General features: G+C 40.9%; 1 protein-coding gene across 2 annotated transcripts in view; it reads left to right on the top strand.

The window, feature by feature from the left end:
• RNF150 (ring finger protein 150) overlaps positions 1-26,241 on the top strand; it is a 160,271-nt gene that overhangs the window by 91,284 nt on the left and 42,746 nt on the right. Inside the window, exons 3-5 of one of the 2 annotated variants that reach the window (XM_036312863.1) lie at positions 6,051-6,122; positions 7,777-7,859; positions 25,893-25,989. In XM_036312863.1, the coding sequence (XP_036168756.1) occupies positions 6,051-6,122; positions 7,777-7,859; positions 25,893-25,989 (252 nt within the window). The remainder of the gene's footprint in view (positions 1-6,050; positions 6,123-7,776; positions 7,860-25,892; positions 25,990-26,241) is intronic. The other variant, XM_036312864.1, reaches the window with a different exon arrangement.

Here is a 26,241-nt window from a genome sequence, read left to right as displayed (position 1 = left end):
AAGGTATAAAATGGTGTAAATGCAAAGTAATTGCCTTCCCATGTGTACCCCTTAGTTACCCAGGTCCTCTGCCTGGAATTTCTTCTCTTCTAGAGATATTTCATGTGCTTGAAAATGCATGTACATTCGTGTGTGTGTGTGTGTGTGTGTGAACAAATAATAGTACTCTTAATTCTGTACCCTTATTTCTCACTATATCTTAGAGATTAATTTCTATCAACACTCAATCCAAGCTGCCCTCTCATTTCTAATGCCTGGATCACATTTCATTTTCTGTGTATGCTGTATTTATTATCCAGCTCCTATTGATGGACACGTTTTCTCTTTTTAAAAAAAGTGTACAAGTGACACGAAGCACATCCTACTGATTGAATTTGTTCCTTTTTGGCCTTAGAAGTTAAGATTGGTTGTTAAGTCCTTCCTAGTATCTAGTCTAAGACCCCCTGACTCCGGGGGCTCCACAGAGGAGGCTCAGGGTTCTTCTACTCAACCAATCACCTCCCTTCTTAAACTCTGAGATGGAGAGCCAGGGTCATGACAGATTCTTTTTAATTTTGTTTTATTGATTGATTTTGAGAGAGAGGAAGAAGGGAGAGAGGGAGAGGGAGAGAGAAACATCGATTTGTTGTTCCACCCATTCATGCACTTGTTGGTTGATTCTTGTGTGTATCCTAACCAGGGATCGAACTGGCAACCTTGGCGTATCCAGATGATGCTCTAATCAACGCAGCTACCTGGTAGGCCAGGGACATGACAGATTCTTGATCTGAATGCCAATGTCCACTATGGGCAGCCTCCCTTCCACTCCAGGAGGTGAAGGAGCCATGTGTCCCTCACTCTCCAGATGTGCCACTTTGGCAGCTGCTCAGCCTGCAGATGCAGCGAACAGCATTCCTGCCACAGCTGTGGCAGGTGAGCCTGCCGGCTGGTGATGCTCAGGGACATTGTTCCTCTGTCTCCTAGGATATCCCATCTCCGACACAAAGACGGGGTCTGTGTCCTGAAAACCACAGGACTCTCAGGAGACAGCGGCAATTTCAAACATGGGCAGATCAGATAAATGATGTAAGGCTCTTTTTTGTTTTTCATAAACAATGTTGCCTTTGAGGCTAATCCAAGGAAACCAGACCTGGTTTGTGTTGTTTTTATGTGAGGCCTGGTAATGACATTCAACCAAGCTTTCTTGAAAGAGGGACTCCTCTGTGTGAACACTTTTCCTAGTATTTGCGTGTACATGGCCCATGGCCCCTTGATTTCATTTGCACATTTGGTCCTAAAGTTATGCTGGAACAAGAGAAGCAATGATATTTAAGACAAACTTGAACACCACAGGGGAAGAGAGAGGGAAGGGAAAGGAGTATGCCAAGTGTCCCAGATGCTCCTGTCTCCTAAAAAGTGACAACCAACTCGGTCCCTGATGTGTCCCTGCAGAAAGTGCAGAGCCCTCGGGAGGATGGAAAGGCAAAATGTATGTTATATCTGTGACCTATTCAATGAGATAATTAGCCATTGACTTGCCATGTTTAGATCATTCAGGTCCCAAGGATCTTTGCCTCCCAGTCCTGTTCTGTGTGGGAGAAAATCCTGACCTGGTAAAACTGGAAATGACATGACTCCACATACCTGGTTTTACTAATGCGGGGAACTGGGGTCCAGAATGTTGAAGTGACTTAGCCAAAGTCTCACAGTTAGTGACAGAAATAGGACTGAAAGCTGGATCTTCTAACATCCAAGCCATTGCCTTCTCTTCTACAACACCTCCCACAAAAGATAACCCTGATGTTTCTACCTCATGTCATGTGTGCACAGCTTTAAGTCATCACTCTGTGAGGTCATCAGGTTGTCAGGGCAGCCAGGCTGATTCTCTTACCCACTTTACTATATTTACGGAGTGGTGACCTACATCATAGAAATCAGCTGAACTGGTGTGCAGTGATTTCTGTTGCATCAGCCAGGCCTGGAAAATTCATTGTGGTGTATTAGAGCAAGTGAGGGAAGTGTCTGAGTCACCCGTGGCCACATGAGGTTCCAGATGACTGGGACCAACTCTGTTTATGTTTACAGTGTCCTCTCTTCACCTTAGGACATGAGAACACTTTGTTGTTTTTCCACTTGGTGGTGGTGATGAGAATCATGATGATCAAATACAGCTGTCAGTAAAAAGGGGCAAATATGATACAAAATTATCCAATCAGATGAGATGGAACGTAAACTCGATTTCGATGCTATATTGGTGTCCTTATGTTCCCAGTTTGTTTTTAATCATGTTCACTGCACGTCTGTTTATAACACAGAAGGGGACAAGAGGAAAGTGTCTTAATTTTCTCCATCTCCTAAGGTCACTAGCTTATGTGTCTTGGGTTGAACTGGAGTCTGCCATTGTTTGCCGTCCTTGTTGGCATTAATATAGGACTTTCTTCTTTTAATAAATGGTTCTTTTTTATTTTTCATGAAGCCATTTGTCTTCACTACTGTCAAGGAACCAATAACCTTGGTAAATGCTTTCTTATACTCATTTAGATTCAATTGACAGATAAATGTAGTTATTAAGATGGCCCAACTCCTGGTCATCTTTAGTGAAAAAGCATGATTTGGATCTAGTGGGTTAGAGAAAATCTGTAGGAGCCCCTAGACAAGGGAGAGGAATCACCCTCTGAAACAAAAGGCCTCTAGAAACTTGAGGTGATCCCTAAATGTATGAGGTGGCCCCTAAATGTACAGAAGTGCAGTAAACATGATTAAAAACAAACTAGGAACATAAGGACATTGATACAGCATCAAAATTGAGTTTATGTTCCATGTCATCTGATTGGATAATTTTGATCACTAAGTCTCCCATTAGCAGCCTGTTCGTCTGCATTTCTGAGAACCAACCACAAAGGAAAGGATGCTTTTTATGACAGACTTCTGGTTCCAACCCCTAGATTCTCTATTCAGGCTCCACACCAGGCTCAGTTTGAGCAGGGCCTGTGGTTTTTCTCTCGTTTATTCTTGGTGCAGTTAAGAACCCAAAGATGGAAGAGACCAACTGCAAAAGCTACAACTGCTTTAGTTGGACCATTTCATTAAGAATGTTTAGGTTTTCACTCATTATCTCTTTAGTTTGCATTTTGGAAATCCAGTAATACTGGTTAGAAAATTGTTGCAAGTGAGTCAGTGTTTTTATTTAGAAGTCAATATTCCTGGGTCATTTTTGTGTCAATTAAAGAGAAATACAAACATGTGCATACTTACACAATTTGACTACATTACAAAACTTTATGGTGCTTTCCCCTTTTAATCTAGGCTCCTATTGAAAATAGCAATCCACAGTTTTATAACTATTATCTATATCTCAGAAGCGGACTTTTCTGTATTCCCCAAGGTATCTAGAACATCTCTGCCCCCGGCACATCGGACTTTCTTGTCCTTTGTCAGCCACTCACAAAACGTTACCGTTTTCCTCCTGAAAGGAGGTGTATGTGAATTACCATCTGAAATGAGGTTGGTCTCAAGGCACTCCAAGGGAAAGGAATACCCTCACACCATTTTTCCAGAATGATGAGGAAAACATGTCTTCCTTCCTTTGTGAGTCATCTGATTTCTCAGGACTTCCAGGGAGGAAGACCTCTTAGACTTGGTGTTGAGAGGACTTTATCATTTTCTTTTATACTTGAATTTCTCCAACTGTTAGTTCTGCTCATGTGAGAAGCCCATCTCCCAAATGGCTTTATCCTCCACTGAACTCCTTTAACCTCCCAGCCCTCAGTCACCAAATGCCAGTAATGGAATTCCTCTTTCTAATCCCCTAACCATTAACTCTGCTATTAGCCATAATCCCTGATACCCTAATGTCAGCTTACATTTCCTGGATAGACAAACCATTTTCTTTTTGTTTTTCATAAAGGCAGCTTTCATTTTCCCTTAAAAGGGTATGGAAACAGCTTTTTATTTTTCTGGAAGAGAGAAGGGGATTTTTTTTTAAAAAAAAAAATACCCCTTTTTATCCAGATATAACCAAAAGCAAAATAAAATACATGGACAAGATAGAAAGTAGTCTTTGAATTTACCTTACATGTTCACATTTAAAAAGGACATATTTCATTTGCTTAAAAAATGATTTTAAATAAATTTTGAAAACATAATTTCTGGCTCACCTCCTTAAAAAAAGATGGTCTTTCTTTGAGTATAATCCAATACCATTGTTTGAAAATAATTTTTGCTGCCTTACTGCTCTGCTTTAAAAATAAAAAACAATGTAAGTGATGAAATTGGGGCCAGATATTATATAATACAAATTAAACACAATTACAGAAATATCTGAATTCATAACTTAAAATTAAAACAATCAATACTTGACTGTGGGCCCAGATCTCTTATTCTAAATATAATATTCTATAGGTTTTCTGCATTTACTCCCTGTAGCAAGTAGCACCTTCTCCATGTCTTTCAATTCTTGCTCCTGTCTTCTTCAATGAAAAGCAGCTCTTAGTTGCAACAGGCTGGCTTTGACAAGGTCAGGACCATAGCTTTGCTTATTTAACCACGTGTATCATAGTTTGTCCATGTATTTTCACATTAACTGGTAAATTTCTCAGGTTGTTTTCCCTGCTAAAAAATAAAAATAAAAAATAATTTTAAAAAGACGGTCTCTTGGTTTAAGATTTTATTCACTCATCGACCATTAAGGAAGATTCCACTAGATAGTAAACTACAGAGAGCAGAAATTTGTGTGTTTTCACTACCATTTTTTTTTTTCAAAACCCAGAGCTTTTGAAACTGGGACCAAGTATGTGATCTAAAATATGTATTGAATGACCCACTGTCAATTACTGAAGGCAGCTCTATTCATATTAATAGGAAGCAAACATAAATACAGCCCTGTCCTCAGGGAGCTTACATGAGAGAAAAGTAACTGGGGTTGATCTTTAAAATAGTATATGTTGTCACAGGGCTATGAAGCAGAGGGACAAGGTGCTGTGAGGGTGTAGACAAGAGGGGTCTTTTCTCCTGGAAGACATCTGGGAAGGGCTCCCCCAAAATGACTTGGTTTGAGACCAAAGGACAATTAGTCAATAACTAGAGGAAAAGAGGAGGGAAGAGAGTTGCATCCTGTTTAGTCTTACCTCAGTTCTTTTTTTCTCTTACTCTATGTCCCCCATTGATATTTATCATTAGACTCTTCCTATTTTTCCTGCCAATTTAGTTTGCTGTCTACTCCTGGACTTCTGCATAAATCTCAAGTGTATATGGGTGTCCCTTTAGGAAACAGCCAAAGTTTACTCTCCTGTTAAAAATGCTGGTGATTATTTTAAAAACGAAAAATGAGATACCAAAAATGAAAGTAAATTAGCATGGAGAATATCTCCTTTTCTACTTATTTACTGTAACCACTGTATGTATAGCCCAGCTGGTGTTGCTCAGTGGTTGAGTGTTGACCTGTGAACCAGGTCGAATATAGTATTTCTTGATGTGGGTTATGGTGGTTGCATAGGGGTTTGCTGTATAATTATTTGTTAAACTAAACATATTATTATGTATTTCCCTATACCCATACCCACACTTAAATATACACAAAGGAGGCAAAATTGGCATGTAAGAACGCAATGTAATAGGATAATACAAACTAAATATAAACCTAGTTTGAGTCTACATAAGTAAAGGATATTCTTAAAATTCCAACCGAGTTACGTGCCCTTGACTGGAATCGAACTCTGGGACCCTTCTGTCCATAAGCTAATGCTCTATCCACTGAGCCACACGGCTAGGACCTCAATTTATATTTTTGGTAATCTGTGTAAATGTAACCTACACTAATGTCACTGGACAGGATCTTTCCATATCATATGCCACTTGCTTAGCATGGGGCATGAAGACCTTCTCTCTAATAGACCTCAATTACCAGAGCCACTTTGTTCAGATATCACCACCCCATCTCTTTCAGACATCATTACATTCATGCCACTCGCGCATGATTTCAGATATAGCTGCCCTGGTTTATTAAATGTTATTAGAAGCAAAGTCAAGAATTACAGGCCTTTATTACTAACCAGCAGCATTTGCTGTTTCAGCGCCGACTGGGGGATGCAGCGAAGAAAGCAATCAGCAAGCTCCAGGTCAGGACCATCAAGAAGGGCGACAAGGTAACAGCCTCTTTTCTTTGCGTGAGGGGCTATTCAAACCAGCTCCTGGCTTTACTGGCCACCGAGGTGGAAGAGAGAGAAGGATGGGAAAGGGGGGATGTATGCTAATAGTTCTCCCATAGGCATCTGTTATTTTACCCATCTTTATTAAATAAATACTAGAGGCCCAGAGCACTCGTGCACGGGTAGGGTTCCCAGTCCTGGCCAGCAATCAGGGCCAATCTGTGGAGCCACTGGCCGGGCAATCTGGTTGGGGGAGGCGGGGCGGGGGGCACTTGCACCTGCCTTGGCTGGCCTGGGGCCTGCAGGCTGGGGGCAGCTCCTGCATTGAGCATTTGCCTCCTGGTGGTCAGTGCACATCATAGCGACCAGTGGTTCTGCTGTTCAGTCAATTTGCATATTAGGCTTTTATTATATAGGATAATTTAAAGCCCTTTATAAAATGTATACAATAGGACAGAAAAGTAGTTGGGATAGAAAATATGAGAAATTTAAAATTAATGTAGGAAGAGCAGATGAAGCCAGGATGAAATTAGTAGACAAATGCATTACCTAAAATGCCTAACAGAAATGGGCCCCAAATTTAGGTGGGGGCTTTCTAGAAGCCAATGCAAAGAAGGAAATCATGTTCCATTTTCAAGCAGTAGCTAATTACCTTATTCCAGTGTCCCACAAGATTTTTTTTTTTTAAAGATGGTTTCTGTATTAGGACTTGACTCTTTGCAAAGAAGACAATGTTATGTGCTGAAGGATGTCCTCCACTACAGTAAGTGCAGGAAGCATATTTAGTGCCTCTGAAATCTAGTGCCTAGAGCCCGAAAGTCGTTGCAGCAGCCTCCCTCACTGTAGCAGGATGACATAAAGCTGAAAGCAAATGCATGTCTAGAGGACGGACAACAGAGCAGTCAGTCCATACCTGCGGCCTCTGAGGGTCTCTCTTCGCCCAGGAGAAATTTTAAAGCAGTGGATTGCGGACATGGATTTGGAGCTCTTGGGAGCTTCTAAGGGATTCATGACTCAACATGTATTCCAGGTGGTTGTCTCTAGTCTGAATAATTGATTTGTCTCCCTAATTATGTGCTGCTGTTTTTCAACTATATAAAAATTCTGTTGAGTTTATTATGATAACATTCATTTAAAATCACTACTGAATTGAAAGTATTTTTCCATTACTTTTTCCTCTGTAACAGAGAATAATAAAAGAATAAGAGCTATTATATAAGTAATATTTTATGGGGTATTAAGGAGATTTATATACTTGGGGAAGAGATGGGGAAGTCAGAAACACTATTTTAGCATTGTGTACATTAGATTCCTGAGGAATGGAAAGATTAAATATTATTCAGATACCTCTCCATAAATGGTATTTCTCATCTTAGAGTTTTTGCTGTGTCACCTCTAATTATAATAAGTAGCATTATTAGTAATGGTGCAATTTAAAAATTGTTCCACTTGCAGTGGAACCCAGAGACAAAAAGTGGAGATTAGAATGAATGGAAACTAAGCCAGTAAATAGTAAATTATTGATTAAGAAAACTGACCCCAAGACCATTGAAGCCTGGCCCTGAGGCATGGTCCTTTGGCGTGTTATTTGGGTATCTTTACAAGAGTTGAAACTACAAAAGTAGGCTCACGTGTGCTTTCTGTGTTGCAGGAAACAGAGCCCGACTTTGACAACTGTGCAGTCTGTATTGAAGGGTACAAGCCCAGCGACGTGGTCCGGATCTTGCCCTGCCGGTGAGTCACCAGGATGCCTGGTGTGGCTGGGGCGAGTGTGGGGAGTGCCTGCTGGCCTCTGGCTCAGACCTGCTAGGCCCATCTGCCCAAACGTTTCCATGTGTCACTACCAAACAACCGGAAAGCTCATTCTTTCTGAGTAACTTTTCTCCTGATCCTCTTTGCACCAAAGGAGGTATACCTCTAGGAAGTAGGACCTCATGATACAGTTTGATAGCACGGATCCCAGTACTAGTTTTCTTTAATAGAAGATTTGTGATAGAGTCCAGTCTTGATTTTACAGTGCTACTTTAATTAAATGAGTAAAATCTTTCAAATATTTTATGAGATGATCAGCAGCCAGGAAATGGTCAGGATTAAGTAGGAAGCCAAAGGCAGATTCCATTTCTCTTTATTTGTTTGGTTTAAGGGGGGGTGTTGTTTTTAGGGGGGCTGGGGGTTCTTTTGTTTTACTGACAGGAACAGACTGTGACAGTCCCCTGCCAAAACTTCTAGAATCTATAGGAGAGAGTGCCCGCAAGTGTAGCTGGAAAAAGCTCCCCAGGTGATTCTCACGCAATCCTCATTCCTCTCGCTAATTGATATTTACTGTTAAGGTGTCTGAATTCCTTTTATACTGTTAAAATTAAACACATTTAAATAACTTAATTAAATTATTTTAAAGTTGCCTTAAAAGCTGTCCTCCTATAATTAAAAACCTTTCTGCATCTGCTCAAGTGTCCTAAAAATAAAATTAAATTCTGCCTTGAAGAAATGGTCTTCACTTGAAAAGACTGGCTTTAAAGAATCTTAAAATACTCAGGTAAATAAAGTAGAAAAGTACACAAAGATAGAAAACACCCAAAGATACAACACAATCCATTTCATCATAAACCAATGCATCTTATAAAACTATTCATTAGAAATACAAAAGAAATAAAGTATGCCTTTGGAGGAATAGGTTTAATAATCTCAAAATGACAAAGAAGTTACAGAGAAAAAAATCACACCCAGGATACTCAAATAAATGCAGAAACCCTCAAGGGGAATGAATGGGTTGTACTTGAAATGCTTTTAGGCCAATTGACCATTAGGAAACCGGGCCTGAGGAAGTGCACCCTGGTGGCCCCAGCCAAGGCCTTTGAGTGGGATCCCTCTCCTGGGTTTATAGATGCCTGACTGTCTCTAAGATGAAATCGTAAGGGGGGCACATAAAGACTTGGTAGTTTCCTTCATATGAGGGTACTAAACATAAATTTGCTCTCTAAACATTATATGTGGCGTTTAGTAGGTGACTTCTAGAAACACTGCAAAGAGTAGCAGTATGTGAACCTCAGAGAGCCTCTCAGTGTAGCATCTTTTCATCTCTGCAGATTTTACTCAGGGTTTTATATATCCTGATAGTTATAAGTAAGGAAAGTGCTTTTCTTTATTTTATTTCTTGGAGACTATTTAGAAACTTGTCAGGCTACTCCTAATAAAAAAAATATGCAAAGCAGCCCGGTCAGTGTGCTCAGTGATTGAGCATCAACCTATGAACCAGGAGGTCATGGTTCAATTTCCGGTTAGGGCACATGCCCAGGTTTCAGGCTCAATCCCCAGTGTAGGGCACACAAGAGGCAGCTGATCAATGATTCTCTCTCATCCTTGATGTATCTCTCTCTCTCCCTCTCCCTTCCTCTCTGAAATCAGTAAAAATATATATTTTTTAATGTCTAAAGCAAATTAAATAGCAACTTTTTCCTGAGACCCCAAAGAACTTTACAAATGCAATTAAGAAAATATGTTAGGGGGGTGAGGGCATGTGCTGGGGGCTGGGAGTGGCCGGGAAGAGGTCAAGGGGCGGGGGGGGGAGACATATATAATACTTTAAACAATAAAGAATTAAAAAAGAAAATCTGTTTTAAAAACTAGGTACAGCATTACTTTAGCTCTGTAATTCATACAGTGTAAAATACCTTGTTCATTTACAGTTCTGGCATAAGTATATTCCATGTTACTACATACAGTTACTAGAGGCTACATAATAGACGTACCACAGTTCACTTCACCATGTCCTTGTGTGTAACACCTGGCTGATTGCAATTTGTAATTATGACGAATTACATGGCTTTAGCAGTATTTAGATTGTCATGATATATCAAGCCGGATCTCCTTTTACTCTAAAATATTTCGGAAATATTAACCAAGAAAAAAAAATTTATCACACAGAAAAAAATAAAACTTTAGGAACTTTCATTTTTGGGGGGGGCGGGGGGGACTTTCATTTTATGTATACTAGCCCTTGCCCTAGGCTGGTTCAGTTTGGCCTCAAGCTTTCCCCTTTTACATCATTATTTGGTTCTCAGCTTATTCCTTGATTCTTTTTGCTTTAAGCTCCTTACTGTCCATCTGTTTTTATTTCCTTATTGTAGGCCCTCCTTTAAATAGTGAACTGCATTGAGCATTCCCAAACATAGATTATACTTATGGCTGTTTGATCTTAGACTCGCCACATGTATTCACTCTTTGAAGAGCTCATACATTTTTTTCTATGCTGACTTTAAAATCAAGATATTTGTATGCCTGTTGCTGGGTTCTGCCAGACAGTGTGCAGTAATGGATGTTATCCAACAAAGGCACTGGCATTTGCTTTTTGGTAGGTAATTTCCTCTGGGGTATTATTAAGCCTTTGTTCCTATGAACTTCATAGACTCTCCCATTATTTCCAGGATGACTCATACACAGAATTCCTTGCATCTCCTTGGAGTAAAAACTGTTTCCAAAATGTTCCAGTTTATTGTCTTCCTTCTCTGATACTCTTTTCTGTGGCCTCCTCGCCCCTGACACGCTGGGTATATCTCTCCTCTGTTGTTGCTGGGTGGGGTGTCTTTCCGTGTCACTCAGGAATGGATGCTCTTGTACCACCATATTTTCAAACTCATTCTCTTATTTGTTTCTTTCCTTTGTCTCTTTCAGAGACCCTTGCATGAGTAAGGAACTAATAATGATTTCCCTCCTATTTGTTGTCATGGTAATGATTAAAGTCATGCACAGACATACCTACCAGCTCCAAGAAGAGTTTTAACAACAGACCTATGCTATTCAGAATCGATTCTTGCTTTTACAAGTGCTATTTTAATTAAGTTAATAAACTCTTTTAAAATACTTTATGAATTATCATGAAAGGATCGATAGCCAAAATATGATCAGGAATGAGAAGGAAGTCAAAGGCAGACTCCATTTCCCTTGATCTTCTTCCGAACAGGAACAGAATGTGACAGCACCACCAAAACTTTGGGAATCTAGGAGAGGGTGCCAGCGTTGTGTGTGTTGTGCTTTTAATTTAGCCTTGACTTTTGTTAACAGGAGAAAATGTCAATGAAGGGATTTAGATTTTGATGCAAAAATCTAATTTATCTAACAAATGACTGGTTTTTACATATTCAATTCAAAACCTGACAAATAATGATAATGGTACATATTCTACTGTTATTATTATTGCTATTGCTACAGTGTAAGATGACATTACTCTTATCATCATTATTGGAACTATTACTTTTCCTAGTACGATGGCTACATCATTATGACCTTTGATTCTTTCCTATCTTTCTGTAGTAGTCTTCTCACTAAGCTCTCTCTTCCTACTTCTGCCTCTTAATTATTCATTCGGATAAGTCTATTTTTAACTATCTGGCTATAGACTAGATTGACTCCAAGTACTCTTCAGCAAGTACAACTTTAAATTCACTTAAGCATATCAGAATTATGACCAAAAAAATTAGTTGAGGGAAGATTAATTGAAATATACTTCAGTCTTTCCATTTCTTTACATTCTACTTCTGCAACAAGGGAGATTCACAGAAAACTAAAAACATGCATTATTACCTGTTGGCTCCTTACAAGGGAGATTGAGTTGGCTGGTGCAATGGTCACTGCCTTCATCCCGGATCTCTGTATGAATCACCCTTGGGAAACCTGCCATGTGTGCCTTAGTGTTTTATACTCTTCTCCATGGGGACTCGCCATAGCAGTTCATATATGGGATAACTACATTTCTCTCAAGCAAGGGAATGTTTTCATATTGTGGGTACTGAACGGTGATACTGTCCCGATTTCTTTCTATGCTTGCTGATGGGAAGCTAAAAGCCCAGTTTGTGGCCCACACACATAGCCAAAAGCTATCTTTGTGGCCTCATCCCTGACTCTGCTTTATGCCTGCATTCTTAGTTTTCTTTCTTCTTTTGCTTTTATGACCTCTTCTGGGATATCTGTATCTCCTAAGTCTTCTTAAGTCCTTTCTAGGATAAACATTTTCCATGTCTTTAAACTTTGTCAACATTGTTTTCAATTGTTTATAATATCCCATATAGCATAATTTATTTGATTATTTTTGGACATTTCAGTTGTCCTTCCCCCCTCCCCCTCCACACACACACTTTTTTGCTGTTATAAATAGGCTGTCATAAATAGCTATGTGTTTAGACCTTAGTTCACATTTTGGCATATTTCTTTTTTTCTAAGATTAGGTATTCAAATAACCTAATTGTTTTTCATAAAGTTGTACTGAAAGAGTTTTCCAGCCAGTCAGAGCTAAGAAGCATATTCCAAGCGAAGACAACTCGTGGTAACCAGGAATTGTTAGCTTATACTGCCCGTCAGGATGGCGGAGGAGCAGGCTGGTTCAGATCACTTAGGACCTAAATGCCCAGCCAAGGAGCCTGGACTGTAGGCAGGTGCTGGGGACCCTCTGAGGGGTTCAGCTTATGCCACGTGCACAGCACGCTGACACCATGTGCAACGTGGCTTGAAGGGATGTGAAGTGGAGTAGGGAGACCAGTTAAGAGACCGTTAATCTAAAAATAAAAGGCCAAAGTGAAAGGCAAGAATCATTTATTTGCGATTAAAAGAATAATTATTCTGGAAACACTGATTTAGGCAGAAACCCAAATAGTGTCCCAAAGAAGAAAGAAAAGTTAAATGCTCTTAGAGTAAAAAGTACATTCTTGAGAATTATCAGTCCTGCATTCTTAGTGCTATAGGATTGGTCCAGGATGGTTATTAGTCAGATGTCAGATGGTCTGGATGATGGATACCAGGTGGTCCGGAACTTGGGAACCAGGAGGTCTGGCCTCATCCAGTGGTCTGGAAAATGGATGTCGGGTGGATGTCTATGTGAGCCCTGCAGGGGGTAATCAGGTGGCCTGGATATGGGAGTCCTGCAGGGGGCAATTAGAGTGTTAACTTATCTGCAGGTCCAGATGTATATCCGGGGCATCAACAAAGGACTGGAAAGTTCAAACAAGTATTAAGTTCCCAGGATAGTGAGAACAGGAATTGAGTCTTTCTTCATACCACAACTTTCATAATGTTAATAATCTTAGCAGCTCGGTTAAAGTGACTCCACTTTATTCCCTGTCTTCACTCTTCCCTTAAGACTATTGTAACACTGCAGCAGGAAGTGCTGGAGGCCTGAGTAGGACCGTTGGCACTGGAAATGTAGAGAGAAGGGTCTAGTCAGGAGAGACTCAGAGGGAAACCCAGCATGAGTCCGCTTTTGGAATAGTTGAAAATGGCTGCCTATATCAGTTGGTGACTGGTAGATGCATCTATTTGTGTTTAAAACATGCTCAGAGAGATCAACCAAAGGACTTGTATGCATGCATATGAGCATAACCAATGGACACAGACACGGGGGGAGGGGGAGAAGGGTCTGAGGGGGAGGGGGTCGGGAAGGGCAATGGGGAGATAAGGACACATATGTAATACCTTAATCAATAAAGAAAATAAAAATTTAAAAATACATATCCTCAGGTGAGGATTAAATAAATAAATAGATAATGTTACTTACATTTAAAAAAAAAACAAACCTGCTCCTATCTTTTTCATTCCGATTCTAAACAATAGAAGAAATCCAGCAGCTGGCACACTATTGCTTCAAAACCATAACAGAAAAACAGGTTTTAAGCACTAAAACAGATTTCCTTTATCACTTAAAACATGTGAGGACCAACTCTGGCTTATCTTTGGCGACTTTCTTCTGAGTTATCCAGCCCCAGAACAATCCCACACCTGGGTCATTGAGGCACACTTCCATTTTGGATAGATAGTTGTTGGATTCTGTGCTGCCCTTCCTCTTTCTCTTCTCTCCATTTTAGGAATGAGGCTTAATTTCAGTTGTATCCGTTTAAGAGCTCTCCTAGTAATTCAGGACATGCAAGATATAATACCGTTGGTTTTTTTTCTTTGAAACTTAAGCCTACATTTTACAAAGATCTAAACAGGATTCCTGCTGTAAGAGATGAAATAGAGGTTTAAACACAGTAATATGCCAGACTAAAAACCAAAAACAGAATAAGTTTAAATTGCAGTATAAATTAACTGTGAAAAGACAAATGAAGCTTGTAGGTGCCAATTGGGGTCATAGATACCCTAACTGGCATAGGAATTCCTAATGACATTTCAATATCTGAGTCAGATAGCACCTAAAAAGTGATAGGCCTGAAGACTTGGAAAAGGAATTTTTTGAGGACAAAGCCCAGTTTTGGTCTTCTAGTTTCTTTGAAGGTCTGTTAGCTACCATGTGTCTACAATTGACAAAGACATTCATAAATCATCCCTGTCCAACCAATCAGACAGCCAGCTACTTTTCTTTTACAGTTGATGTGACTGACTTATATTTTTAACATGAACCTGATTATTATTTGACTCCTCAAATGCAAGCACCCATTAACTCCTGTCCCCAAACACAGGTGACATTTTCTTCCACCAGAGAAGCAGCTCTGGGAGACATCTAGTAGAGAGGACATGGCAAACAGTACAGGGATCCATTTGTAGAACTTTCTGAACAAGCAGGTATGGTAAGACTTCCAGGCTTGCCTGCCAAGGCCCAGCCTCGTTAAAATCAAGTTAATGAGATGTGCTGAGCTAATGCAGGTGAGCGCACAGCAGTCCACCAGTGAGTGGCTGGCGTCCGATGGGCCGCCCTGACAGGCTGTTTGTTCAATACATCCCGGAGCATTTCCTTGTTCTCAGGGGTGCTTCCAACAAACCCACCTGGGCAGTCCATAGCCTCACCTGCCTTGCCTGAAACTCTGAAGCAGGATCCATGTCTTGGATCCTTTCATGATAACCCAAGGTGACTTCTCAGTTGGATCCAATATTTATCTGGGAACTTCCCTTTTTGGGGGCGGGGGACAAGAGACTCTCCTTGCCAGACAAGGCACGATCATTATAAACAGTGGTTCTCAACCTTCCTAATGCTGCAAGCCTTCAATACAGTTCCTCATGTTGTGGTGACCCCCAACCATAAAATTATTTTCGTTGCTACTTCATAACTGTAATTTTGCTACGGTTATGAATCGTAATGTAAATATCTGATATGCAGGATGTATTTTCATTGTTACAACTTGAACATAATTAAAGCATAGTGATTCATCACAAAAACAATATGTAATTATATATGTGTTTTCCGATGGTCTTAGGCGACCCCTGTGAAAGGGTCGTTCAACCCCCAAAGGGGTCGCGACCCACAGGTTGAGAACCGCTGGTTATAAAGAACGTAACATAAAGAAGGATTATAATCTGATGTAAAAATGGGCATCATTTTAACATTTGACAACTCAAAGCATCACAATCAATAAGTTTTACTGAAAGCACTAAAAATAAACACTAGCCCCTGAAGCTGTTTTCCCCAGGGACCAGTCTGATTTTTAGATGAGTCAAATGAACTGAATGTCTTTGTGGGGAGAAAATTCCAACCTCTTTATGAGTAAAAGAAATTTACAAAATGCTGAAATGTGATCAGGATGCCGACGATGAGTCCTGTAACTCGTGAAGTGGAAAATAAAGGGGCGCTTTCTAGCCGGACAGAAATGGTCTGTCCTGACTTCACCCTGTGTGCCTGTGACATATCTTGATTAGGAACAGGTTTTTTTCCAAGTTCTTTTTTTTGAAAACAGTGATAAATGTTGGCTGGTTTTCATAAGGTTTGACTCAGGCTTTCAAGCCCATGTTATGCAAGTTAGATTATTGGGCGTTCTGTTTATATAGAGAGGTGTTTTTTGAAATAACTTTCAGGGTTTCATGGCTCATACATTTTGAACACAGAGAAAAGTATAAAGATGTAAACAAGAAATAAAATAATCTCACCACTGAGAAAAATTATTATTCATATTGGTCTATTTCATTTTTTATAATGCATATATGTAAATACCATATATGTTGTTATACATTGTATATTGTTAAATATATACCGTGTATTTGTTAAACATTGTAGAGTCAGAACGTTAACATAATTTTAATTCTACTTTCTTATTTAACATTAAAAAGTAAGCATTAAAAAAAAAGTAAGCATTTTCACCCAGCTGGCATGGCTTAGTGGTTGAGCATCAAGACCTATGAACCAGGAGGTCACAGTTCAATTCCAGGGCAGGGCACATGCCTGGGGTTGCCAGCTCAGTCCTCAGTCCGAGGGTGTGCAGAAGGCAGCCAATCAATGATTCTCTCTCATCATTGATGTTTCTCTCTCTCTCTCTCTCTCTCTCCCTTCCTCTCTGAAATCAGTAAAAATATATTTTTTAAAAAGTAAGCATTTTCTATAATTAGAAATTATTTTAAAATATCTTAGTGATTGAAGAGTAGCCCATTATTGGAGTTCAGTTAACTGCCTTCCTATTGTTCAGCATTTAAGTTGTTTCCAGTTTTCATCATTATAAAATCATCACCTTAATTGTTTTTATATATTTTCCTATGTATATATCCCTTAGGACACATTGCTAAAAGTGAACTTACTGGGTCAAAAATGATTTTAAAGAACCTTCATAAGTTTTGTCCAACTGCTTTCCTGAAAGATAGTATCAGTTTACATTCCACTGAATGGGTGTGAGTATGCTTATATTAGTGTCACTAGAACCTTGAACTAGAACTATTTTAAACATCCTTCTCATTTGATAGGCAAATATGAAGGTAGCACTAGTTCTTTTTCTTTTTATTTTAAGGAACTTCCATGGATATTCAGAACCAAAGGCATATTCTATATAATAAAGAGGTAATATGCAAATTGACCATCACACCCTCGCACAGACAGGATGGCCACCCCCATGTGCTCACAAGATGGCCACCACAGATGGCTAGCAGTGGGGGGACCAGGCCTGCAGGGAGGGCAGTTGGGGGAACCAGGCCTGCAGGGGAGGGCAGTTGGGGGTGATTGGGTTGGCAGGGGAGAAGTTAGGCGTCGATCAAACTGGCAGGGGAGTGGTTAGGGGACAATCATATATATTCTAGTATATATACATATATATATTCTAGTATATGTACATATATATATTCTAGTATATGTACATATATATTCTAGTATACGTACATATATATATTCTAGTATATATACATATATATATTCTAGTATATATACATATGTATATTCTAGTATATGTACATATATATATATTCTAGTATATGTACATATATATATTCTAGTATATATACATATATATTCTAGTATATATACATATGTATATTCTAGTATATGTACATATGTATATTCTAGTATATATACATATATATATTCTAGAGAGAGGGAGAGGGATAGAGAGAAACCTCCATGAGAGAGAAACATCTATTGGCTGCCTTCTACATGACCCCTACTGAGGATGGAGCCTGAAACCCGGGCTTGTGCCCTGACCTGGAATCAAACCATGATCTCCTGCATAATGGACCGATGCTCAACCACTGAGCCACACCAGCCAGGCAAAGTAGCACTAGTTTTAATTCCCATGTTTTTTATTTCTTTGAGATATTACTGTTGACTAACAAGCTCTTCATATATCTAATCTAAATTTTCATTGTCTATAAGATGCTTGTAATACCTTAATCAATTAAAAAAAAAAAAGATGCTTGCCAATTTTAGAGATGTTAAAATGGGGATGGAGAATGGAATGGCCTAGAATTGATAAAATGTGATAGTAACCATTTTAAAATTTTGATATTATCAGTAAATAGTGCTTTTTCTCTTTTAAATATTTTACTTTGTTTTGATAATGCTCTTTGATTAACAGTAAAAAAGATAAAATATATGAATTTTATCTTTGTTCATTTTTATTTTTTCCTCTCTATGCTTCCCTATCAAGAAATTTTTTAAAAAAATTGGTTAACTTGCCGAAACCGGTTTGGCTCAGTGGATAGAGCGTCGGCCTGCGGACTGAAAGGTCCCAGGTTCGATTCCGGTCAAGGGCATGTACCTGGGTTGCGGGCATATCCCCAGTAGGAGATGTGCAGGAGGCAGCTGATCGATGTTTCTCTCTCATCGATGTTTCTAACTCTCTATCTCTCTCCCTTCCTCTCTGTAAAAAATCAATAAAATATATATATAAAAAAAAATTGGTTAACTACATTTTTTTAAATGTATCTGAAATTTATATTGGTGTGAAGCATTCCACTCAATAGTCATTGTTTATAAAAACCATTATTTATAAGACTCATACTTTCAGGAACATAACTTAGCATACTCTGCCAAGTTAAAAGTTATATAATGTGGTGGGAGTTTAAAATGGCACAATTGCTTTGGAAATTTGACAGTTTCTACTAAAGTTAAACACATACTACCCATCTATCCTAGCAGTTCCACTCTTGGATATGTACCCAGGAAAAATGAATGCTACGTTCACAGAAAGACTTGTACAAGAGCTGTCATAGTACATTTATTCATAATAGCCAAAAAGGAAAACAACCCAAATGTCTAACAGAAAAAATGTATAAACAAATTGAGGTACATATATGCAATGGAATATCACTCAGCATTAAAAAAACAATGTATATTAATAAGTATACATTAAAGCACATATGAACCTGAAAACATTATGTTGAGCAAAAGAAACCCAGGCCAAAAAAAAAAAGAATATACTTTATGATCCCATTTATATGAAACTCAATCACAAACAAAGCTCATCTGTGCTCACAGAAGTCATAATGGTGGGTACATGGCAGAGTGTGGGTACTGACTGGTGAGGGGGAGGAGAGGTCTCTGGGGAAACTATATCTTCATCTGAATAGTATGTACACTATAGTCATGGAGCTTTCTTAAGATTTAAGCAATTTTTATACCTACATTTAAAATAATGGGGAAAAATTTTTAAGTACTTTGAACTTTAAAAAAAAAGATAGTTCGCATTGTGCCTTAGTCAAAATTACATAAATTTTAAATTCAAAGTGTGCTGATGGTATTTTCTAATCATTTTTCTTTGATTACTTTGGATATGTATGTGTACCCAGCCAAACATTAGGTACATCACTGAATGTCAGGGATGAAAGAAGGAAACATAAAAGGAGATGGCAGGGCTGATAAATGATGTCTGATGTGTTACTTTCTGTCGTCTGCAACAGAGCAAATGCCGCCCTAGGGAAGAAGTCTCAAACTGTAATAACCTTGTTAAATATGGCATTCTGACTTCAAATGTCCTGATCCCTGGTTATATTCATCAACTAGACAGACGGGAGGCATGCCAACCAGCTTTGCTGCCCCAGCCAAGTGATATAATTAGACCAGGGTCAAGTTTTCAGCACGGAGCCTCCCTCTGCCAGAAACCAGAGGCGCGAGTGACACTGGCTATGAAAGGAGGGTTCAGCAGTGCCCTCGGAACTTGCGTTCCCCAAGGATCGATTTCGTCCACTATAGCTAAAAAAAGAAACACAGTTTAGTAGCAGGAGGATCTGATGCATTGTCTTAGTTTTTTAAGTTATGTTGGTTTTTCCTTACTGCTATTTAAATCCAATACTATAGGTAACTGGGTGAAAGAAGTGGCTCTTTATTAAAATACTAGAGGCCTGGTGCATGAAATTCGTGCACAGGTAGGGTCCCTAGGCCTGGCTGGCGATCAGGGCCGATCGGAGCCTTCTGGCTGCCAGCCAGGGCCTTCCTTTCCTGGCTGCCAGCTGGGGCCTTCCTTTGTTCCGTGCCGCCCCCTGGTGGTCAGCACACATCATAGCGAGTGATCGAATTCTTGGTCCCCCAGTCGAACTTCTGAGGGGACAATTTGCATATTAGGCTTTTATATAGATAGATAGATTTTTAACTTTGAAAAGCACTCTACTGTTTACAAAGCTCTTTTGCATATAATAGCTAATTGGTATCACAATTATATATAATTTTATATATATGTTATATATATATAATATAGATAGAGTAGGTATCATTAATGCCTCATTATTTTAATTTAAAAAAAACTTAATTCAGAGAGATTGGTCACAGGGCCCAAAGCAAAGCCATGTTTTCTGACTTCTGAGCTGATCTTTCCCCTGTGCCACTGGCTGTGGCTCTGACACCTTGGCCCCACCCTCCCCCTGCCCCATAAGGGTGCTCTGCTGTGCTCTCAACTCTCTGGAAATATGGTTTGGGCTAAAACTCTGCCTCAGAAACTCCCATCTCCCTCAAAGCCAAACGTCTAAGGACCCCATGCACACCAACTTCACTCTAGCCCAGCCTTAAGGATTTCACTTTCTCCATAGTGAGTCCAAGCTTGTTATTATGGGCCTGAAAACACCCTCCTTCCTCACAGAGGCGGTGCTTGTGCTAGAGGTGAGCAGTGATTTACCGTGGTGCATTCTTTTTCCCTCTCCAGCAGGTGCACCTGCTCGCATAGCCTCTTCGCTTGCCTAAACAAAGTAATTATGTTTACAGCAACAGCCAGAATATGGTCGCTACTGGTTCTGTGAGACAGCTCTTTTTCCCCTTTCCTTTTCTTCTTTTTCTTTTTCTTTTAAACAATGTTTATGTAACCTCAAAAGAGGGAATCCGGGAAATGCAGTGTCTCATAATTGGTCCAAACATTTCAGACCAGGCCCAATGGCAGAGTCGCCCCCACAGCGGAAGGAGTTGGAAGGAGTTTATGGCAGGAGGGGCTGTGCCTGCTTAACTGGCCTGATTCACACCGAGCCCAGAGCACAACACGGTGATCACTGTAAGGACTGTCTGCGGAGGGGACAGAGAGAGAGGAGACAGTATGGAAGGGAACCACTTAGCGACACAAAGTTCATCATCACGTTCTTTGATGGCCATTTCCCCAAGGGGAATGAAGCAGCTTTCATTGATGCCAAAGGGAAAGCCAGGGGACCCTGATCTCAATGGCAGGGGGCAGGGTCTCATAGTCTGCAGAAGGGAATGAGATGGAACGACCAGAACAGCCCTTCCTCCTCCACATGGAGAAAAAAATTGTCATTCAATTGGGGTGGGATTTACACAGACAGGCGAAAGGACAAGAGAAAACAAGAATCAATAGATGGGCCCTGGCCGGTTTGGCTCAGTGGATAGAGCGTCGACCTGCAGACTGAAGGGTCCCGGGTTCGATTCCAGTCAAGGGCATATGCCCAGGTTGCAGGCTGATCCCCAGTGGGGGACATTCAGGAGGCAGCCGATCAATGATTCTCTCTCATCTTTGGTGTTTCTATCTCTTTCTCCCTCTCCCTTCCTCTCTGAGATCAGTAAAAATATATTTTAAAAAAAAGAATCAATAGATGGGGAAATGGGTCAAACTGGATTTTCAGTGCTGATTTTATTATTCATTATCCTCTCTGCATCATTATGCAGCTGTAAACATGTTTTGTGAGGTGTTTAAAGAACACTTTCTAAACGTTTGCTTCCCTTCAGTGAATTAGGAAGGAGAAGAGTTTGATCAACCCCCTGTTGTACTTCCAATTTGTTGGGATTGTTAAGAGATAGAATATCTTGTCCTTTTGTTCCTCTGATGTATTTCCTCACCCAGCTTTTGTTAAACATGGGAAGGGACAGTGCTCTACTGAGAATTGCACAAATAGGAAGAGTTGAGATTGACTTTGCTTTACAGATGTTTACTAAACTGGGAGTGCATTGCACTAAATTCCAGAGTCTTCCCCTGTTCTTTGTTTATTTATTTAGTCAAGTGACTTCTATTTTTCTTTCCATTTGGGGGTAGGGGGTTGCAATCCAATTATAAGGATATAGTCTTCATATTTGATGGTTAACAAAAAATATGCTAGAAATATTAGTTAATGATCAGCATGATCACCCTATGAGTCATTTCAGCACTTTTTTTGTCCTTGGTTCCTCCTGTGATTTTTTAAAAATTTTGAGTTACTTGCATTCAACCTTAGAAAGTTCATTCTGAAGAGTAGAATACAGAGTAATAACATTTAAAAACAAGATACAGCCCTAGCCGGTTTGGCTCAGTGAATAGAGCATTGGCCTGCGGACTGAACAGTCCTGGGTTTGATTCCAGTCAAGGGCACATACCTCAGTTGCAGGCTCCTTGCCAGCCCGGGCACTGGTCAGGGCATGTGCAGGAAGCAACCAATTGATGTGTTTCTCTCACATCAATGTTTCTGTCTGTACCTCCCTCTCTCTTCCACTCTCTCCAAAAATCAATGGAAAAATATTCTCAGGTGAGAATTTAAATATATGTGTGTGTGTGTGTGTGTGTGTGTGTGTGTGTGTGTGTGTATATATATATGTGTGTGTGTGTGTGTGTGTGTGTGTGTGTGTGTGTGTGTATATATATATATATATATAGAGAGAGAGAGAGAGAGAGAGAGAGAGAGAGAGAGCACTAATATGCTAATTAGACTGAACAGCAGAACGACCATCCAGACAACTTTCTGGGCAAAGCCGGGGCTGTGAGGGCCGGCCGAGGCAGCTGGGGTGGTGAGGGCCGAGGCCCTTGCACAAATTTCATGCATCAAGCCTCTAGTAAATAAATAACAAGATGCAGTAGTAGTATTAATAAGATTAACAGTAGTTTACAATTAAGGAGGGTCAAGACTTATGATTTAAGCTTTGTGAGCATTATTTATTCCCTCTCTTTCTCTCTCTCTCGCTCTGTCTCTTTCTCTCTCTCTAACACACACACACACACACACACACACACACACTCACACACACACTCGCACTTATTCACTTGTAAACTCCATACCTATAAGACAAAATTTCACCAATGAGGGTCTGAATCTTGGAGAACTAAGATGTGCCTAAGATCAAACAGCCAGAAAATGAATCCAGGAGTGACCTCTCAGTGGCCTTGACATTTTAGTTCCCAGGGAGCCACTGAAGGGCTGTAGCACTGCCTTGAAGGAGGGACCTTGTCTTATTCAAATTCATACCCAGCTCCTAGCACAGAGCAGACTGGAACAAGGGGGTGACGTAACTCATACTTTATTTTAAAAAGATAAATCTGGCAAGGAAGAGTGGGCTGAAGAGAGCAGGGAAAGACTGGTGGCATGGAGACCAGTTTGGATGTTAGTGGAATAATACAGAAAAAAGGTCATGAGATGGTGAAAGAGGGAACAGCACTGAGAAGAGCAAAGCAATGAATGTGAAAGATTTTTAGGAAGAGTGGGTCCATGGGACTGGGTGACCTGACCATGTGCAGGCAGTGAGGAGTGCCGGGGCCTTTGATAAATACCCACTAATGCGGCAAGTATTTCTTCTCTGTGTGCCAGGAACTATTCTCAATGCTGGGATATAACAGTCAATCAGGCGAAGGGGGGTTTTGCTCTCATGGAGGTAATCTCATTGGGGGATGCATCAGTCAGGATGCCAAACATTATATTCCACTATATATTTTCAAGGAGTTGGCTTACGTGATTGTAGGGGCTGGCAAGTCTGAAACCTGCAGCGCAGGCCTACAGGCTGAAAACTGAGCGGCCATTAATTATGCCTCCTTGAGCCAGAATGTCTTCTCTTAAAAAGGGTTTGCTCTTAAAACTTTTCAACAGATTAGAACAGGCCCACCTAGATTGTTTGAGATAATCTCCTTTATTTAAAGTCAACTGATTACACATACTAATCATAGTTACAGAATATCTTAGATTAGTGTTTGGTTGAATAGCCTGGCCCAGTTGACACAGAGCACTAACCCTAACCATCACAGAAGCTGTAAGACCAGTGCATGGAAAGAAATCACTCAGGGTGCTAGGGAGGAAGTACTCACTTCGGTGAACTGGATACTCAGGGAAGGCTTCTCCATGTGAGTATTAGATCTTCATCTTACAGATGAGGCAGATGAGACTTGGAGATATCAAGTGACTTCTTTAAGCTACAACAGCTAATGAGGGGGCCTGCCCTCATTCCCACTCCAGTCTGTGTTCAGGAGACACAGCAGAGCCTGCCTCCCAGGGCCGGTCAAAGGGGCCAGAATGTTTGACTCGGTTCCCAGGAGGAACACCAGGTGGTGAGCAAAGTCAGATTAGGAACTTGTTTCCTGAAGGTAGAGCCTGAACGTGGGGAGAGAGGTATATCTTGGGGAGAGGGGTGGTTGTGCAGGAGGACTCTATCCAGCCTCAGCCCCTCCCTCACTGTGCTGGGACCACTTCTTCCAGTGCCCAGCTCAGGGCTTTTGTCCAGCCAGTGGTTCTGCTTAAATGTCCTCCTTCCTCTCCCCTCCAGTCTTAGCTTTGGCACTTCATCGGGAAACTCCCCTTGTTATAAATCCTTCCCCACTCCTGTTCTTCTAATGTAGTACTTAGCACTGGTGTCATTAAGCAGTTTATTTTATATTATTATTTTATTAATGTCTGCCTCTCCTGTTATATTCCCTAAGGCAGCGATGGCAAACCTTTTGAGCTCGGCGTGTCAGCATTTTGAAAAACCCTAACTTAACTCTGGTGCCGTGTCACATATAGAAATTTTTTGATATTTGAAACCATAGTAAAACAAAGATTTATATTTTTGATATTTATTTTATATATTTAAATGCCATTTAACAAAGAAAAATCAACCAAAAAATGAGTTCGCGTGTCACCTCTGACACATGTGTCTTAGGTTCGCCATCACTGCCCTAAGGGAAGGGGCCAAATCTCTATCATGCCGACTCCCAGTGAGGAGCACAGTTCTTGGCAGACGCTACTTGTTGGACGAAGGTGTGGGTGAGAGAATGAATGAATGAGACACATGCCTCCCAAGCAGCGAATCTGCAGGGCATTCTAAACAGTAATCTGCAAGCACAAGGACACATCCAAGTTGTCACTCTCCTTTTTTCTAATTACCAATCTGAAGACATCCTCTATACAGCTAATCCCATCCTTGGCATATGGCTACTTCCCAAGTTCAATTTAAAAGGCAGGCCCTTCCTGCACAATTCTCTAATTTGAGGCAGGGAGGACGTTTTAAGCCCTTAGCCTAAAGCCGTCCAACACAAAGAACATTGTGAGAACTGTTAGAATGAGAGATGAGAAGGGAGAGTGGGAGTACTCTAGGGTTAGGGCACCCCTGAGGAGAGAGGGTCAGGCATAGAGGCACTGTCCTAAGGAAGCCCTCACCCTTAAGACAGACAGTTCTCTCTCTTCTTGCCCCAGGCAGGCACTTCTGACGGCTGGCTTCTGCCCGTGATCTGGATCTTGTGAGTGAGAAAACAAGTTTCTGACTCCAACAGTGTCTGACAGAGTGACTCCGAAAGCCAAGTGGAGAGGCAGTTCAGTCAGGCGCACTCCCACATCTACCAAATGCCCCCTCAGCCTGCCCCCAGATGAAAGCTCAGAGAACCTGGCGCCCAGGGATGGAGTGGAGTTGAGCACAAATGTCAGCTATCCAAACAGGAAAGGTTACCGCCCCTTTCACTCTGGCTTCTGACTTGACAACCAGCAGCCTTAACAACTAAAAAGGTCATTTGTGTTGTTAAATGCTTCCAGGATCTCCTCTGCCCTTTATGTCAGACCCCCAAATATTAATGGAAAGGAGCCCGACCGTGGGAAAAGAAATTCTGGAATTCTGCAAACGTAGTATCTATCAGGTTACCCTGAAAGGCCTGTTTGAGTTTCTCCCCTTGTGTTCTTTCCAGTAAACATGCTTCCTATTACGAAAGAGAAGCTTCTCTCTGTTTCTACACTTTCTGAAACTTGGAGGCCTGTAGGACACTCCTGGGATCCAGACAGAGTTTGACTGCACCGCCGTAGGGGATGACAGGACGCACATTGGTCCAGGTGTTAGGAGACGGAGGTTCGAGTCCTGGCTCTGCTACTGAGCAGCTGAGTGACTTTGGAGAAGCATCTGGGCCCTACTGGACTAGGGAGTCTCTGCAGTTGCCGCCGCTCTAAGCTGTATGGTTCTCATTGCAGGCATCTTTTCCACAAGTCCTGTGTTGACCCCTGGCTCCTAGACCATCGTACCTGCCCCATGTGCAAGATGAACATTCTTAAAGCCCTAGGGATCCCGGTAAGCACAGCACAGCCTACAGCCTCGTCATGTCTGTCTTTCTGCATTACCCCCGGAGCAGGGAGAACACGTCACACCTGGCTTTCCTCTGTCCCCTCAACCCCATAGCCTGGGCATCATCCGATGAGGCCCAAAGGGAATGCCCATGTCTGAAAACACTTGGCCTTCTCCCCGTGTCCATTGTCTGTGTCTGCGAGTCCAGGTGCTGCTTGTGCAGCTTCTCCTCCAGGCTGCAGTGAGTAAATGCAGGCG

Source organism: Myotis myotis, unplaced genomic scaffold, assembly GCF_014108235.1.
Source record: "Myotis myotis isolate mMyoMyo1 unplaced genomic scaffold, mMyoMyo1.p scaffold_m19_p_6, whole genome shotgun sequence".
In the NCBI taxonomy this organism is placed as follows: Eukaryota; Metazoa; Chordata; class Mammalia; order Chiroptera; family Vespertilionidae; genus Myotis; species Myotis myotis.
The sequence above is the reverse complement of the archived record's forward strand: the minus strand, read 5'-3'. Positions and strand labels throughout refer to the sequence as shown.